The sequence below is a fragment of the Chiloscyllium plagiosum genome, chromosome 20 (genome assembly GCF_004010195.1).
Source record: "Chiloscyllium plagiosum isolate BGI_BamShark_2017 chromosome 20, ASM401019v2, whole genome shotgun sequence".
In the NCBI taxonomy this organism is placed as follows: Eukaryota; Metazoa; Chordata; class Chondrichthyes; order Orectolobiformes; family Hemiscylliidae; genus Chiloscyllium; species Chiloscyllium plagiosum.
Window position 1 is genome coordinate 49,966,529 of NC_057729.1, and position 19,281 is coordinate 49,985,809.

General features: G+C 48.2%; 1 protein-coding gene across 5 annotated transcripts in view; it reads right to left on the reverse strand.

Moving 5' to 3' along the window:
* Positions 1 to 15: 15 nt before the first annotated feature.
* phf20b (PHD finger protein 20, b) overlaps positions 16 to 19,281 on the reverse strand; it is a 64,591-nt gene continuing 45,325 nt past the window's right edge. For 4 of the 5 annotated variants that reach the window (XM_043710779.1, XM_043710781.1, XM_043710780.1 and 1 more), the window contains 7 exons: positions 18,094 to 18,264; positions 13,204 to 13,388; positions 11,903 to 12,002; positions 10,300 to 10,495; positions 7,723 to 8,143; positions 5,111 to 5,300; positions 16 to 1,844 (listed from right to left, as the gene is read on the reverse strand). In XM_043710779.1, coding sequence (XP_043566714.1) covers positions 1,702 to 1,844; positions 5,111 to 5,300; positions 7,723 to 8,143; positions 10,300 to 10,495; positions 11,903 to 12,002; positions 13,204 to 13,388; positions 18,094 to 18,264 — 1,406 coding nt within the window. In that variant the 3' untranslated portion in view covers positions 16 to 1,701. The remainder of the gene's footprint in view (positions 1,845 to 5,110; positions 5,301 to 7,722; positions 8,144 to 10,299; positions 10,496 to 11,902; positions 12,003 to 13,203; positions 13,389 to 18,093; positions 18,265 to 19,281) is intronic. The other variant, XM_043710782.1, reaches the window with a different exon arrangement.

A 19,281-nucleotide genomic window follows, 5' to 3' on the forward strand; every position in this document is an offset into this window, starting at 1 on the left:
CGAGAAAGAGAGGGCGAGAAAGAGAGGGCAAGAAAGAGAGGGCAAGAAAGAGAGGGCAAGAAAGAGAGACAGAGGAGAGAAACAGACAGATAGGTCAGGAGGGGAGTTCTGTTGAGTTTATCAGAGAATGGGAAGAGAGTGGGCCAGTGATTTACTCCTCGCTCAGTGTCCTTTCCTGCAAACCATGTTATGCCCCTGAGTTGGCAATCCTTTCTTAGCCACTGGCAGTTAAAGCGAGTTCCATATCTTAGGACTGCAGCACTCAAATTAATCTCTTAGGAATCTGCAAAGAACTGAAAATGTGGATATGTATTGTTCAGCCAGCACCTGCACAGCAGAAAGACAGAGGGACATGTATCCCTTTCTGGGGAAAATCTATTGTCTCTTCTCTTTATAGACCAAAATTAAAATGGAACATCACCTGACTGCTAGTAGATTCAGTTCTGTTGAAAGGTCACCTCCCTGAAATGTCCGCGCTGTTGCTCTCTCTCAAATGATGCTGCCTGATCTGCTGAGTGCTCCCAGCAATGTTGGTTTTTACTTCGGATTGCCAGCATCTGCAATATTTAACTCAACTGTCGACAAGTTTTTGTTAGGCAAGGGTTACACAGCCAGACAGTGGGGGTATGGTGTTAAGGAACAGACTAGACACAGTGGTGTGGAACAGGCTCGAGGGGAGGCTGAATGGTCTCCTCCTGTTCCTCCACACCAACCTGACTGTACATTTGCGTATATACTTTACGCTAACTGCCATAATGGAGTCACCACTTGGGTAGCTTCACATTGTCCCCTGTGGGAGTGGACACAGCCTGGTTTGGGGAGAATATTCAAAGGAGTTGAGAAGAATGAATCATCAGTAAAACATCGAGCTTGGGCCGTGACTCCCTCCCTCCCTCTGACACACACGATGGAAGATGCATTGGTTCATTGAAAACCCATTTGTTTACACAGCATTAACATGAAGCAGAAACAGTCAGCCTTTCTACCTCCCCCTACAACGACGGAGCTGATGTAATTGGGAAATAATAAACTATTAGGTGCTTTTGAAAGGGGTGAGATCAAAACTTTGCAACCCTGGGTGGATTAAATTAACAATTACAGATTGCATGAACAACTCTGAAGAATTGACATAAAACAATCAGTCCTGGCTGGTCTATGCAATAGCTCTCCAGAGGCCGCTCAGGAAACCCACTCTGTTACAGCTCAGAGCAGGCCAGGACCTCTTCCTGAAAAAACACAAGGAGAGATCTATCCTTCAACCAGAAAACAAAACGACAAAGGTGAGTCAACGTGGAAATTTTAAATACACCAATAATTCTTTGCAACTTTTCTGTTTTCTTTAAAAAAAAAGCCTTTTCTCTCTAAAATGTCCGGATGGTGACTTGCCCTCTTGACAGTGTTCCAAAAGAGTGAAAGCAAGCAGGAGACGGGCAGACAGATGATGGACTCGGGTTCACTGGAACGGAGGCTTGTGGTCAGCCCCCTTCCCCTGTCAGAACAACCAGAGCATGGCCAGAACCCCGAACAAGAAATACAAACAGAAACTGGAGTCGAGATTCATCTCGCGGTACCGAGTGAAGGCCAGTCACATGACAGCCCGGTAATCCTTCGGCCACGTTCCTGCTGTTGAAGCTGACCGACCTCTGACCCTGCCTCGATGTCCTGGTGGTCAAATGGTCCTTTGGGGGTGCCTGGTGTGTCTCACACGGGGCAGCAGGAAGCTATCTGCTGCACTTTGCCCAGGTCAGTGAGGAGCTGCTTCATTCGGTGTTTGAGCTGAGGCAGTCGGGTCAGCGGGTCAGGTGGCTCCAGCTCACCAGAATAGTCCAGCCAACTCTCGAGAACTAGCAGCCAGAGAGAACAGGGAGATAACAGCATTAGCAAAGCATCGCTACGGCACAAGATAGAGCCCACTTGGCCCAGTGAGGCCGCATGGACCCTCCGAACAGCATCGCACCCAGACCCACCTCCTTACCCTGTCCCCCGTAAGGTTTTGCTTCTGCGTCGAATACTTTGACCTCTCCAGTTACAGAAAGCCGAGGACTGCAGGTGCTGGAGATCAGAGTCGAGAGTGTGTGCTTCTGGAAAAGGTCAGGCAGCATCCAAGGTGCCCTTCATCAGGATTGGGAGCAGGAGAATGGGACTCGTGCCCGAAATGTGGATTCTCCAGCTCCTCAGCTGCTGCCCTGTCTAGTTGGGTCAACGTGGAAATGGAATTCAGTGAGGGGTGGGGGGGTCACTCAATGCACCAAAGTCTTGGTTTGTCTGCAACAGAGACAACCGCGTTGTGCCCGAGACTCAGAGCAGAACCCAACATGACTCACAGAACTCCCCCCCCCACGCCCATCCCCACCCTCCCCGGGTGAAGAGCATTCATATTGGGTTCTGCTCGGAGTTCAGGCACAACGCAGTTGTCTCTGTTACACACAAACTAAGACTTTGGTGCATTGAGTGACCCCTCCACCCCTCACTGAATTCTATTTCCACGTTGACCCAACTAGATTCAACAGTATTCAAGGAGCTGGAGAATCAACATTTCAGGCACGAGTCCCATTCTGCTGCTCCCATTCCTGATGAAGGGCACCTCGGAAGCTGCCTGACCTTTTCCAGCAGCACATCTCACTCAGATCCACTTCCTACCCTACTCCTGTAACCCCACATTTACTGTGGCTCATCCACCTAGCCTGCACATCCCTGGATGCTTCAGGTCAGTTTAGCCTAGCCTGCACATCTTTGGACTGTGGGAGGAAATTGGAGCACCCGGAGGAAACTCACACAGACACGGGGAGAATGTGCAAACTCCACACAGACATTTGCCCAAGGCTGGAATTTAACCCGGATCCCTAGTGCTGTGAGGCAGCAGTGCTGATCACTGAGCTACCATGCTAAGCAATTACTTGTAACAAAGCGGTGTGCCCAATCACACATTTCCTCCGACTGCTCCATTCATGCTCCCCACAGAGGCATCTCCAAAAGCATCTCCCAGCGGTGTCCCCCATGGGTGGCACAGTGGTTAGCACCTCTGCCTCAAAGCGCCGGGGACCCAGGTTCAATTCCACCGTCAGGCGACAATCTGTGTGGGGTTTGCACATTCGCCCCATGTCTCTGTGCGTTTCCTCCGGGTGCTCTGGTTTCCTCCCACAGTTCATAGATGTGCAGATCAGGTGAATTGGCCATGCTAAAATGTCCATAGTGTTAGGTGCATTAGTCAATTAGTCAGAGGGAAATGGGTCCATGTGGGTTACTCTTCGGAGGGTCGGTGTGGACTGGTTGGGCCAAAGGGCCTGTTTCCACATGGTAGGGAATCTAATCAAACGTATACCAGACTACATCATCCACTTTGGCTACCCAGTGGGACTGTGGGAGTAACTTCAACACGAGGCGAAAATTTTACAGATTAATAATCTGTACCCACTGTCACAGCTCAAAACACTCAAAATATTCTCAATATTATCTGCCACAGAAAGATTTAAGAGACCTTAAAAAACAAAGACAGGCTGGGTCACCAGTAAACGCACCACAGGGTATTTGCGGTACAGAAACAAGCCATTCAGCCCATCTGTTCGATGCCAGTGTATATGACCCACCCATGTCAATTCAGCCCAACATTCTTCCTTAGCCCAGTGGCAGGAATAGGAGCACAAGTAGACCGTTCAGCCCATCAAACCTGCGCCATCACTCAACATCACCATGGCTAATCTTCTGCTTCAGTTTTCTGCCCTGTTCAAGAAAGCCTTGATTCCGAGATGCCAACACCTGTCTACCCTAACCTTACCAATGTGCAATGATGGCACAGCCCACAGCCCTGTGGGGTAGACAATCCTCAGCGAAGTGATTTCTCCTCAACTCAGTCCTAAAGGATCAAGTGCTTATCCTGAGACTGTGCCTACACATTCTACACTCACCAACCACGGGAAAACACCTTCACAGTTGCTGCTCTGTCAAGACCCTTCAGGATCTACGAGACCATGTGAAGATCACGTGATCACCATGTCACAGGCTGCAGACAGGTCGGGGTGGAGTGTGGGTGGGGGATTGAGTTTGCTGTTGTCTCAGACATTTAAGATCAGCTCCACATCCCTAACAGCTTCAGGTTGCACTTAGACCACAGCTGGATGCAACATTCAGACTATAACCCACAAAGGTGCACAGTACCTTCCTGCCTTCTCCTCTCTGCCTCTACATATCAGCTCAATAGGACCCAAATGCACAGCCTCAGAGTGAAGGGACGGCCCTTTGGAACTGAGGTGAGGAGAATTTCTTCAGCTGGAGGACCTCTGTGACTCTGTGGAACTCATTGCCGCAGAAGGCTGTGGAGACCAAGTCATTGAGTGTCTTTCAGACAGATCAATTCTGGATTAATAAGGGCATCAAGGATCGTGGGGAGAAAGGAAGAGAATGGGGTATCAGCCATGATCGAATGGTGGAGCAGACTCGATGGGCCGATTAGCCTAAATCTGCTCCTATATCTTATGGTCAAGCATCTTTTATGTTTTTTTTTTAAAATCACTTTTATCACCTTATCTTCTCACCAAAAATTTCAACATTTCACAATTGCAATGGAAGTTTTTGGGAATGCTGTCACCATATGTCACCATATTTCCTCTCCCTCCATGTTTGTTCAGAGTCTTCACTACTTAGCACACCTCCCAGCTCTCACAATCCATGTCAGCTCTCTCAGTAGTCTCGTCCGTCCCTCTCTCCCCACTGTCCTATAAGTTCAAATCCCTCGAAAAGCCTCACAATTTCCTTCTGAAGTCATTCATCACTCTCTCTGCATCCACCAGCCCCATAAGCAGCAAGACCAAGTGTGGAAAGAAATTTGACCAGATTTGACACAAAATGTCTGTGGAAGCCATTTTGTCAAACCTGGTCAAATTTTCTTCTACACCAAGTCATTAGCACACATTATATCAGTGAGTTCCTCCCTCACGCCTTCCAACCCACTGACAAACTTTAACTCAGTGTAGTCGAGCTCTTGTACCAATGGGTATCATAAGTGTATCATGCTAGTCTTCAGTACAGCTTTGTTGTTGGATACAATGTCAAAGAGCCCAAGCCCCAAACACCAAACCCAAAACCACAAGGACAGACAACTCCAGCCATTTACCGTCCAGCTCTCTCTCAATGAAGTCCATGCGATGACAGACCTCGTCCTGCAACGACTCGATGTGGGTCAGTAGGTTGACCTGCCACTGCAGCTGAGGGTCACCGGGCCCTTCATTCCCACCTTCCTTCAGCTCGGAGCTTTCTTTCTCCTGCTCTGTCTCAGGGGAGGTGTCACCGCTGCTGCCACGGACCTGAGGGGAGACAGAGGGCACGCGGTTAAAACGTTCCCGATGGGAGATCTGTAGACTCAGAGCAGGAGTTGGGCGGGGAGAGGCGTGTGGGGGAGCAGTCTCTGCCAGAATAAAGTGCAGAGCTTTCCAAACCCTTCCCCAATGGTGGCCCCAATACACATGGTGGATATCCCACCCCACCCAGAAAGAGTTCCCACAGCAGAGGTCCAGGCACCAACCCGGAAACCTACCGTTCAGTGGGGACAGGATCAGGCTACAATTCCTTCATGCTAGCAACAAAAAACGCGTATTGAAAAGGTGACTGACACCTCCCCAAACCATCAAATCTCACCTACTTCACTGCTGTGGACCCCGTGACACTAGAGCTGCTCCCAGAGGGTGAGGAACCATGATCAACCCTTTGATCATTTGATAGAGAGAGAGAGAGAGAGACATCATTCCTCCACCCCCTGACTGCATGAAGCTGAGCTCAGGTCACATGGGACATTCCAGTACGCTACCTTACGTGCCAAGGTAGAAATGTACAGGATAGAGGCAGGCCATTCAGCCCAACATGCCTACATCGGTGTCCATGTTCCACAGAGAGAGAAAGCAGGCCATTCAGCCCAACTGAGCCTGCTCCACCGATCCAGGTCACAGCTGACCTGACTGCTCCATATTGCTTTCGAACCGGTCACCCCGTGCTCTTCAAAACACGTATCCATCTCTGCTTTACAATGATTACTCCACTACCATCGCCTTCGGAGGAGAGTTCCAAAGATAAACACACCCTTTGATGCAAAAACGTTTCTCTTCATCTCTGCTTTAAGTGTGTGGCCTCTTGTTTTCATTCACCGCATGAAACAAAAATATCTTAAGAGTCCATCATTTCTGTACCTAATCCTTCAGACATCACCCCTACCGGCCCTGTACCTAACCCTTCAGACATCACCCCTACCGGCCCAGCACCTAACCCTTCAGACATCACCCCTACCGGCCCTGTACCTAACCCTTCAGACATCACCCCTACCGGCCCAGCACCTAACCCTTCAGACATCACCCCCATCGTGCCTGTACCTAACCCTTCAGACATCACCCCCATCGGCCCTATACCTAACCCTTCAGACATCACCCCTAACGGCCCTGTACCTAACCCTTCAGACATCACCCCCATCGGCCTGTACCTAACCCTTCAGGCATCACCCCCATTGGCCCTGCACCTAACCCTTCAGACATCACCCCCATCGTCCCTGCACCTAACCCTTCAGACATCATTTGTGCCACTTAAGCTCACCCTCAGGTGGTCCATAGTGCCCCCTGCTTTCTCCTCACAAAGTACCCTCTATACTATCACAACTGCCTTATGCATTTGCCCTGCCATTTGGGTATTCTGAATAATGGACCTCTGATCCCTCTGCAAACAAACCATTTCATTTGAATTTTATTTTTTAAACTCACTCACTCACAGAGGACATGACCATCACTGGCTAGACCATTTTTGCCCGTCCCTTGCTGCCCTCGACAAGAACTTCCATCCAGTATTCATTCATGGAATGATATTGAGCCCATCAGGAGTAAACCTGTGGGAGAAATCACCTCCTAATCACTTTCACATTCTATGACTCAAAAGTCACAGGAGCAGACCCTTGATAAAATTTCCAATGACAGAACAACCTCGATTATCCAAATTTCAGATTATCTGAACAAGATCTCAAGGTCCCGATGCTTGGGTAAACTGTGTTATCAGAACATCAGATTATCCGAAAAAAATACTCCCCGCCCGTGTCGTTCAGATAATCGGGTTTGCTCTGTATACATCTCGAAGCCATCTTCACACGTTGTCAGCTTTTAGTAACTTGCTTCCAGAGTGATAGGTTTTGATTCTGTTACTTTTTGTGGAGACAGAATAACCAGAAATCGTCGACAAAAAAGGAGCACTGACGCATCACCGATTCATCAAATGGTTTCGGGATCTCTGACATCACAAAGATATCACAAACATGGCCTGATAATAAAACCAGCACAGTTTACAGAAGCTGTAAAATGGAGTCCGTTCTCCTCCCACAGTCTCCAACATCTTGGCTGCACTCAGTCAGAACGGCTGTCACGTTTCCAATCGGCCCCAAAGTTACTCTGTAGCATGAAGCTGGAAGATGAGAAGATTCCCCTCTCCCCACACCAACCCTCAGTCAATAAGGTAATTCCAATCCGGCACTTTTCCTGCCTTGGTGATGTCAGGAGAAGCACGGTAGATAATACCTGGGACAATGACCACCTGGCCTATCGCTGGCTGGTGTGACCCACTAACATGGTGACCTTCTCACTAAAATCTGACGATGTCTATATCCCTCCAGATCACTAACAGCTGGTGCAGAAATCTCCTCTAGTGAAATATCACCCCTCCCGTCCCCAGATACAGACAGTTAGAAATGAAATGACTGACCTTGCAGGAACTGGTTTCCTCTCGGCAAAACTCAATGTCAGATCTGCCCGAGTCGTCGTCGAGATTCCGCCCGAATCTCTCGGCCAGAGTCTCGTCTCCGTTCTCCCTCATCCTCCCGATCCCTTCATCCAGCGTGGAGTTGCGGGTCTCCACCACCAACCTCTGCTCTGCTGCTGGGTAGTAGGCCCGAGGCTTCTGGTAACAGTGCTCGTTGGTGATGTAGGACTCCTCGATCATGGGGAGCCTGCTCTGCCGCTCAGCTGTGCCGTTCTGTGCCTGGCACGGTGTGCTGGCACTGGCACTGACCGTGCTATTGCTGTCCTCGCTGGGCGCACTCTGCCTCTCCCTCAGCTTCTCAAAGGCCATTGAGGAGATTCTCCACGGTTTGCACCACAACTTCAGGTCCGGTTGGTCTTTATTCCTAGGGTGTCGAGTGGGGGAGACACAACAGAACACAGACCATCAGCCCAGAAAGTGGGGTACTTGAGCAGGCTCACGATGTTGGGAGGTGAGGGGTTCCCAATCACCACAGGAAATCGCTCTGCCTCACCCAGTACCAGGTCACTCTCCTCTCCCGGTCCGCACAGCAACCCACCCCCTGGCTATCATCACAGAGGGCACCACATTACAGTGGGTGGGCCCACAAGAGGTGGGGAGGGGGAGGCAGCTCAACAGATACCCCGAGAGTGAAACAGGGAATCTCTGGGCCCCTGGATCCACTGTTCACACACCCACATCTGTAACCTCAGCAGTACCTCCTGACCTTACACATAGGCCAAACCAGGTAAGGGCAGTAAATGCTCTTTTTAGAGAGACATTCCTGAACAAGACCAGTTGCTACAACACTTGACAATGGTTACATGGTTTTTTTTTTGTCCAGATTTTATATTCCTGGTTCTGTTAACTGAATTTAAATTCCACCAGCTGGTGTGAACCAGTGACCTAGAGCATTCCCCGGGTCCAATCATGACCAATACAGTGACATTACTGCTCAGCCACCATCTCCCCAAGTACTCTCCTTGCTTTACTATGGCAGCTAGTTTGTATCCAGTTGGATATAGGGGAGTGCACATGTGCGAGTGTGTATGTGCACGCACAAGTGTGCGAGTGTGCACGTGTCAGTGGGTTCAGTTGGTGCTCTGTGCCTAGCACACTGGCAAACTCTCACTGTGCAGAAACCACAACAAACAGTCACTGGCAATGCCTGTTCATGGGTTTTCAAGGGGGAAAAGAGATGGGTGTTCTCTTGTCATAGAGTCACACAGTATGGAAACAGGCCCTTCGGCCCAACCTGTCCACACTGACCAGGTTTCCTACACTGAACTAGTCCCATCCTAGTGTGTTTGGCTCATATCGCTCAAAACCTTTCCTACCCATGTAACTGTTCAAATATCTTTTAACTGTTGTAATTGTACCAACCACTACCATTTCCTCAGGCAGCGTGTTGCACACACACCACCTTCTGTGTAAAAAAAGGTTGTCCCTCAGGCCCCTTTTAAAGCTTTCCCCTCTCACCTAAACGTATGCCCTCTAGTTTTGGACTGCCCTCCCCTTGGGGGAACTGACCTTGACTGTTCACCGTATCTATGTCGCTCATGATTTTATAAATCTCCATAAGGTCACCCCTCAGCCTCCAATACTCCAGGGAAAAATGTCACAGCTTATCCAGCCTCTCCTTATAACTCAAACCTTTCAGTCTTGGTAACATGCTACAAAATATCATTGTTTTTGTAGTTAATTAGTGGTTTCTAGCTTTCCAGTTATCAACATCCTTCCTATGGTTGACCAGAATTGTATGCAATGTTGCTTCCATGAGTTTTTGTTTTATTCACTCAGGGAGCATGGCCATCACTGGCTAGACCATATACTGCCCATCCCTAGCTGCCCTCAACCAGAAGTTTCATCCAGTATTCATTCATGGAATAATATTTAACCCAATTGGGAGTAAACCTGTGGGAGAAATCACCTACTAATCACACTTTCACACTCTATGACTCAAAGGTCACAGGAGCAGACCCTTGATAAAATTTCCATTTATACATCTCGAAGCCATCTTCACACGTTGTCGGCTTTTTGTAACTTGTTTCCAGAGTGAGAGGTTTTGATTCTGTTACTTTTTGTGGAGACAGAATAACCAGAAATCGTCGACAAAAAAGGAGCACTGACGCATCACCGATTCATCAAATGGTTTCGGGACCTCTGACATCACAAAGATATCACAAACATCGCCTGATAATAAAACCAGCACAGTTTACAGAAGCTGTAAAATGGAGTCCGTTCTCCTCCCACAGTCTCCAACATCGCGGCTGCACTCAGTCAGAACGGCTGTCACGTTTCCAATCTGCCCCAAGTTACTCTGCAGCATGAAGCTGGAAGATGAGAAGATTCCCCCCTCCCCACACCAACCCTCAGTCAATGAGGTGACACGTAATTCCGATCCGACACTTTTCCTGCCTTGGTGATGTTAGGAGATAATACCTGGGACAATGACTACCTGGCCTCTCGCTGGCTGGTGTGACCCACTAACATGGTGACCTTCTCACTAAAATGTTAAAAACTACCAGCGCTCTGACTTACTGTAGGATGTATATCTTCAGCTGCAAGCCATGCAACACCTCGATCACCTTGTGGACATCCCCCAGTAGCTGGTGTGTCGAAATGATCTTCCCACTGTTCTGGTGGGAATAATTCTCTTTTACAAACGTCAGGCCATGCATATGGCCACTGCTTAGCCACTCCTTGTCGTACCAGTACCTGGAGCTCAAACGGTGATCTACAGAAGAAATAACATGTCAATCAACTGGGACTGATCAAAAATAAAGCTACTGAAAAGGCTACGAGTGAAACATTTCCCACCCTCATTGAAGCAGCAGAGAAATGAGTGCAGAGTTTCTATGAGTGTCACTATCAAGTCAAACCATCACCTGTGGCTCAGTGGGTACCTTTCTACAGTTCCTAGGATATCATCCAGGGACTAACCATCTTCAGCTACTTCATCGATGACCTTCCCACCACCAGAAGGTCAGATGTTCATCAACGAATGCAAAATGTTCAGCATCATTTGCAACTCCTCAGACACTGAGTCAGTCCGTGTCCAAATGCAACAAGACTTGGATAATTTTCAGGTTTGGGTGGACATGTACCCAGTAACATTTATGCCACACAAGTCCCAAGAAGACAGAACCTAATCTGCTCTTGATATTCAAAGATATTATCTCTGCTGAATCCTGCAAACATCCTGAGGGTTATCACTGACCAGAAACTGAACTGGACTAGCCATATAAATAGTGGTTACAGGAGGTAGGAATACTGCAGTGAGCAAGTAACTCTCCAAAGCCTGTCCACTGACTACAAGGTACAACTTATGGGTGTGATGGAATACTCCCCACTTGTCCAGATGGGTGCAGCTCAATAACACTCAAGCAGCTTTATACCATCCAGGACAACGCTTGATTGGCACCACATCCAAAAAGTTTACACACCTTCCACCAGAAACACTCAGTAGCAGTGTGTGTACCATCTGCAAGATACAACGTGGAAATTCACCAAGGCTCTTTACACCATACCTTACAAAACCCATGCCACCACCATCTAGAAGGACAAGGGCAGCAGACACAGGGGAACATCACAATCTGTAAATTACTCTCGAGGTGACTCACTATCCTGACTTGGAAATACATTTTGCACTCTTTTAGTGTCGCTGAGTAGAAATGCTGGAATTCCCGCACAAATGGCATTATGGGTTTACCTACAGCAGGTGGACTGCAGCGATTCAAGACAGCAGCTCACCACCACCTTCTCAAGGGACAACTAGTGATGGGCAGAAGATGTCCATGGCCCATGAGTAAGCAAGTATTAACTGTATTCTAGTGAACATGTAAGATTCTATGACACTACTTGGACAGGAATTCTCTTAATCCTTAACCACGCCTCCACAACAGCTGAACACAACCATTATCGTTGACTTATGTCTTTTTAAAAATGTCATTCATGGGATGTGGGCATCACAGTGGGGTCTGAGCAAAATGTCTTCAGATGACCACCATGAGCCTCTGGATTATGAGAATGCAGTAAGATTATCGCACTCTACTCCCATCCCCAGTAAACTATAGGCACTGTCCTGAACAACATGATACGTATGGCATGCTGCTTTTTACATTCCTAGCTGGCCAGTACTCACCTGGTGGGTCCCTGCAGATATAACAAGTATAGGTTTCAGGCACGCTGTCCTCCAGTAGGCCCATGCAGACTCCGTGTTGCCAGCACAAACAATCCTCACACTGCCAAACAGGAGAGTAAGATCAGTGAGTCCGCGAGGAACTCAGGACACATGCTCTGATACCGCAAAGGGATAGAGCATTAACACAAGGATTTGACATCGCTCAATGTAACAGAAGCCTATCCTGTTTGGTTCTTTTGGGGTGCACTGAATATTATATATCAATGTCATCCATTCAGCCCATCAGAGATGTCCTGGTCTTTGGGAGAATTATCCAATCTGTCCCTCCTCCCAGCTCTTTTCCCTAAAGCCTGGCAGATTTTCTCCATTGACTACTTGACCATTTCCCTTTAGCACCATTTTCTTTTCTTATTAATGGCTTCCACTTCCTTTCTGAGATCGGTAGGTTCTTGATCAGTTGGGGAATGAAGGGTTACAGGGAAAAGGCAGGAAAGTGGCCGTGGGGTATGTTGGATCAGCCAGGATTCAATCGAGGGGCTGAGTGGCTTACTCCTGTTGCTATTGTTTATGCTCTTTCAGGCTGTGGATTCCCAACTGAAACAACTCACTCTGGCAAAGAAAAAGTTCTCATTCACCTGCATTTTCTTAAAGCAATTTGTTAAACTTGGTGTCCTCTGGTGCCTTGAAAGATTATAGTTGTAATTTTTATTGGAATCATTTGGGTTCACTTGTCTTCTAGTATTATATCCAGGAATCGGTTTAGCTCAGTTGGCTGGATCGTTGGTTTACAGAGCAGTGTGATGCCAACAGCGTGGGTTCAATTCACATCACCGGTTTGAGGTTACCATCTCTTCCCTGGGTGGGGGAGTCCAGAACTAGGGGGCATAGGTTTAGGGTGAGAGGGGAAAGATATAAAAGAGACCTAAGAGGCAACGTTTATACACAGTGTGGTACGTGTATGGAATGAGCTGCCAGAGGATGTGGTGGAGGCTGATACAATTGCAACATTTAAAAGGCATCTGGAGGGGTATATGAATAGGAAGGGTTTGGAGGGACATGGGCCGGGTGCTGGCAGGTGGGACTAGATTGGGTTGGGATATCTGGTCGGCGTGGACGGGTTGGACTGAAGGATCTGTTTCCATGCTGTACATCTCTATGACTCTCCTTCTCAACTTCTTCCTTTGCCTGAGATCTGGTGACCCTCAGGTTAAGTCACCACCAGTCACTTCTCTCTATTGAGGGAGCACCCCCTACGGTCTAGTAAGGCTATGGCGACACAACAGCAAGTATTTTACCGATACCTGAATCATGAACTCGTTCTCTTCCTCCACCTCACAGACGCAGCGTACAATTTCTAATTGGCTGTCGTCGCCATCGCCAGTCTCATCGGGGTTCGTGGTCACATCCACGTCCTGACTGTAGTCGTCTTCGCTCCACAGCAGGCTGTCCGTCGAAGAGTCACTCGTTGGGTCGTCATCTGAAATGTCTGACACATGGAGGACGGCTGTCACACGTGCTCATGGTAACAAGTACCAGGGAAGCACCTGGTTCGTTCGCAACAGTGAAAAACGCACAATGGGAGAGCAGGCTCCAAGTGGTTTGCAAGTCTTTTGCAAAACCGGGGAAGCAAAGCACCGATACACCAGCGGGAATCAAGAAAAAGAGACCCTTTTGGATCTGTACAGACTCTAAAAAAACATTTTGCTCTGTTGTAGTGTTACAGGACTCAAATTCCTCTTGTGCATTCATACAGGAGATAACTGGGTAAACACAACTTCCTCATCTGCACAACTTCCTCTGCACTCTTGCCTCCTCTTATCTCTGGCTCTTACATCCAGTCTCCCTGCCTTCCCTGCTCCCACTGTCTGGAATTTCTCTTCCTCACAACCCTCCCCCATTGGCTTCCACTCTCTGGAACTCCTCCTGCCTCACAAAAACCCTATGCTCCTTCAGCTCTCACTCCTCTTTCAGAACCTTCTGGAAAACCAATCATTTTGATTAGACTCCCGACATTACGGAAACAGGCCCTGCTTCGGCCTCCGAAGAGTAACTCACCCAGACCCATTTCCCTATCCAATATTTAACCCTGACTAATGCACCTAACACAACGGGCAATTTACCATGGCCAATTCACCTGATCTGCACATCTTTAGACTGTGGGAGGAAACCCACGCAGACACAAGGAGAATGTGCAAACTCCACACAGACAGTGACCCAAGGCAGGAATCGAACCTGGATCCCCGGCGCTGGGAGGCAGCAATGCTGACCACTGAGCCACTATGCTGACATTTGGCCACCAGGTGGCAGGATTTGTGGCTCATGTTTCTCCACTGACTTCATGTATATGTGCGCCATTGGTGACTGAACAGCGGGACTGCCAGAGGTCGTTCACTTTTGCAAGGAACAGTCACGTTTTGTTGAATAATTCCCAATGCACTGGCAACAATCCCATCCTCTCCTTTCCATCATCAGGTATGGAATGAGCTGCCAAAGCAAGTGGTGGAGGCTGGCACAGTTACAACATTTAAAAGGCATTTGGATGGGTATATGAATAGGGAAGGTTTGGAGGGAGATGGGCCAAATGCTGGCAAATGGGGCTAGATTAAGTAAGGATAGCTGGTTGGTATGGACGAGTTGGACAGAGCTGTATATCTCTGGGACTCTATTAACTGCCCCAAAGCAACCTCTCTTTCTGTTCGTACCTATTCCAGGGTTTAAAAACGAGGTCTTTATTTATTGATCCAGACTGGATGTTGACCTGAAGGTGCTGTTTATGATTCGCAAATATTCCACAGAAACAGACCTTCTTGGATTCCGAATGCCAGAGATATTAGATTGGCCTCAACTCGCATTAATGCTATTTTTGTTTCAAACTGCTTGCTCCAAATAATTCACCTGCCCGATTACGGAAGCTCACACGTTTTAGAATTCCAAAAGGTTGCTGCTGAGCTACAAGAACATAGCGACGGGAGGGCGGGTTTAAAGCAGTAACTTACTTCACTGCAGCCGTGTGGTTAGAAGGTTTTCGCTAGAAAAGTATTTTGTTTGCTGTAAAACTCTAGGGCCGCCTGTGGTTGAGGTGAAAGGTGTGAGCTGGAAGCAGGAATTAACCCGGGGCCTCCGTCACTATCCCATGCCGAGATGGGACTTGAACATGGACCTTCTGGCCCAGAGGCAGGGACGTTACCACTGCATCACAGGAGCCTTGAAAAGCTTCGTCGTCACCCCCTGTTAAAACTTATAAACGCAAAGCGAAAGGTGAATAGGGAGAGCCGGCGGAGAGTGCCACATACACCACAGCCTCGGAACGTTTTGGGGTTGCCTCGTGTCAAGGTTGCAAACTGAACCAGCTGGGTTCCCCAGCGCAGCTCAGCAGCTCGTTAGAAAGTGCAGACATCGCTGGTTGTGCAGGAGTTGCCCTTTCCACCTTGCACAGCACCTCGGCAGCAGGGAGATACACGACAGCAGTCCCACATGATACAGTGCAACAGGACCTGCACCTGCTACCCCTAACCCGTCTATAAATTAGATGGAAACTTTCTGGTCGCTGCTTTCAAATTACTCCTCCATAACTTGCAAATCAGGCATTGATCCGAAATTGCAGACTACATTAAACTTCCATTATGGTACATTTAGATGTTAATCTAAAGATTACTATGTTTAATCACCATGCATGTTCCTTGATTCTTCGATATAGCAGCCCCATAACACACAGCTCACTGTCTCTCGACATTACACTGAATACCAAGCTGTGCCAGCTGTAATGCTCCACTTGATTTCCCTTTTAAAATTGAACCACCACAGAACCCCTACAGTAAGGAAACAGGCCATTTGGCCCAACAAGTTCACGCTGACCCTCCAAAGAGTAACCCGCCCAGACCCATTCCCAACCCTATTACTCTACATTTCCTCTGACTAATGCAGCTAACCTACACATCCCTGAAGACTATGGGCAGTTTAGCGTGGCCAATTCACCCAACCTGCACATCTTTGTGGGAGGAAACCGGAGCACCCAAAGGAAACCAACACAGACAGAGGGAGAAGGTGCAAACTCCACACAGTCGTCCGAGGGTGGAATCGAACCCGGGTCGCTGGCGCTGTGAGGCAACAGTACTTACCAGTGAGCCACTTGACCTTAAAATCAACCTTCAGCAAACCTCACTAGTACAACTTGCTGTCCATTCTCCCACAGTATTCCACAAATGCAACTTCTCAACTATTCCCTGTGACAGCAAACCCACTATCTAAACACTCACTGGGTTAATATATTTTTCTTAATTTCATGTTAGCTTTACAATGATGGCTTCCTGGCTTGAACATTCTCAACCCCCCCCCGCCCCCGACAAAAGGAAATACTTTTCTCTATGTTTGCCCTGTCAACCTTTTGATCATCTGAAAGGTCACCATCAAGGAAGCTTCGGTCGGCACTTTCAACATTTTGAGAAAGTCTCATCAATTTGCGAAAGACTCTGCTTCACAAATTTACTCTTTTGTGGAACGTGGGTGTAATTGTCACCTACCCTGAATTAACCCTGAACCAGGCCGTTACAGGGAGCAGCTAACGGTCAACCACATTGCTGTGAGGCACACGTAGGTCAGACCAGGTCATGTAAAGATGGCAGACCTACTTCCCTGAAGGACATTAGTGAACGCAGAGAGGTTGTGTTTTTACACCATTTAATCACAGACACCATTACCAGGACTAACATGCAGTTTTAGATTTTATGAATTGAATTTTATTAATGGAATTTAATTTCCACCACCCACAATGGCATCTGACCCCTGTTACCAGGGGATTAACCTGGGTGGTAAAAACCCTTTATTCCTGTTGAAGGGCTTTTGCCCGAAACGTCGATTTCGCTGCTCCTTAGATGCTGCCTGAACTGCTGTGCTCTTCCAGCACCACTAATGCAGATTAACCTGGGTGGCACGGTGGCTCAGTGGTTAGCACTGCTGCCTCACAGTGCCAGGGACCAGGTTCGATTCCAGCCTCGGGTGACTGTCTGTGTCAAGTTTGCACATTCTCCCCATGTCTGGGTGGGTTTTCTCCGGGTGCTCCAATTTCCTCCCACATTTCAATGTTTGCAGGTTAGGTGAATTAGCCATGCTAAAATGCCCATAGTGTTCAGGGGTGTGTAGGTTAGGTGCATTAGTCAGGAGTAAATGTAGAGGAATATGGTAGGGGAATGGGTCTGGGTGAGTTAGATTAGATTAGATTAGATTATATTACAGTGTGGAAACAGGCCCTTCGGCCCAACAAGTCCACACCGACCCGCCGAAGCGAACCCACCCATACCCCTACCCCTACATTTACCCCTTACCTAACACTACGGGCAATTTAGCATGGCCAATTCACCTGGCCCTGCACATCTTTGGACTGTGGGAGGAAACCGGAGCACCCGGAGGAAACCCACGCAGACACGGGGAGAACATGCAAACTCCACACAGTCAGTTTACACCATTTAATCACAGACACCATTACCAGGACTAACATGCAGTTTTAGATTTTATGAATTGAATTTTATTAATGGAATTTAATTTCCACCACCCACAATGGCATCTGACCCCTGTTACCAGGGGATTAACCTGGGTGGTAAAAACCCTTTATTCCTGTTGAAGGGCTTTTGCCCGAAACGTCGATTTCGCTGCTCCTTAGATGCTGCCTGAACTGCTGTGCTCTTCCAGCACCACTAATGCAGATTAACCTGGGTGGCACGGTGGCTCAGTGGTTAGCACTGCTGCCTCACAGCGCCAGGGACCCGGTTCGATTCCAGCCTCGGGTGACTGTCTGTGTCGAGTTTGCACATTCTCCCCATGTCTGGGTGGGTTTTCTCTGGGTGCACCAACTTCCTCCCACATTTCAATGTTTGCAGGTTAGGTGAATTAGCCATGCTAAAATGCCCATAGTGTTCAGGGGTGTGTAGGTTAGGTGCATTAGTCAGGAGTAAATGTTGAGGAATATGGTAGGGGAATGGGTCTGGGTGGGTTACTCTTTGGAGGATCAGTGTGGACCTGTTGGGCTAAATGGTCTGTTTCCCTACTGTATGCTATGAGGAAACCTTCTGGATTACACATCCAGTCACATAACCCCCCCAGCAAACGCTCGCCCCTCTAGAATACAATACGGGGCATCAGCATTACACTACTTTACAGAAAATGTGGTAAAAGAGAAAAAAAGTCAGGTCACCAACCATCAAATTTCAGCCCTTCTATGTAGTATCCAGAGTCAGAACTGCGTAAGGACGTATATTTATGAGAGAAGGGATATTTGTAAGAGGACGACGATCTGGTTGAAGGGAACGTGGATTTTTTCGGTGGGAAATCTCTGGAGACATCTACGTTCTCTTCACTGCCAGAAAACTCTGCGATCAAAGAATTCAAAGAGGTCAGCATAATCTGCCCAATAACATCGCACAAACTGGACCAAAGTAAACCACAAAAGAGGGGCAGGAAGATAATGGAGATGTCAGTGATGTGTTTGGGACTCTTTTATTCCCCACATTTATTCATGAGATGAGGGCATCACAGACTGGGCCAGCATTTATTGCTCATCCCGAATTGCCCAGAAGGAGGTGAAGAGTCAACCACATTGCTGTGGGTCTGGAGTCACATGTAGGCCATTGTACTCTTTGCTACCTTCCCCCACCCTCCTCTCTGACCTATCACCTCCATCCCCACCCCCATTCACCTATTGTACTCTTTGCTACCTTCTCCCCAGCCCCACCTCTCCCATTTATCTCTGCACCCTGGAGGCTCCCTGCCTCTATTCCTGATGAAGGGCTTTTCCAGCACCACTCCAATCTAAACTCTGGTTTCCAGCATCTGCAGTCCTCACTTTTGCCTGTAGGCCAGACCAGGTAAGGATGGCAGTTTCCTTCCCTTAAGGACATTAGTGAACCAGATTGGTTTTTCTGACAATCACCAATGGATCATGGTCATCATTGGACTCTTCATTCCATTATCGAATCCATTTTTTTTAAAAGTTGGATTCAAATTCCACCATCTGCCATGGTAGGATTCGAACCCAGATTCCCAGAGCATTATCTGGGTCTCTGGATAAAGAGCCAAGTGTTAATACCACTAGGCCATTGCCTCCCCCAATACCAAATGCTTAAAACAGCGGTCCCAGGGAAGGCAAGGGAGGCATGTCCCAGCCTGTGGGTGTGAAGCACAGACTGGAAAAGCTCTGTGTGGAGATATCAGTCAGAGGCTGGACACTGGGCAAATGCTGCAGGGAGGTGGGGAGGGAGAGACAGAGGGAAGGTGGGAAGAAGGGAGGGAAGGTGGAGAAGGAAGGAGGGAAAGTAGGAAGGAGGGGAAGGAGGGGAGGGAGGAAAGGTGGAAGTGTGGGGAGGGAGGGGAAGTTGGGAGGGAGGGGA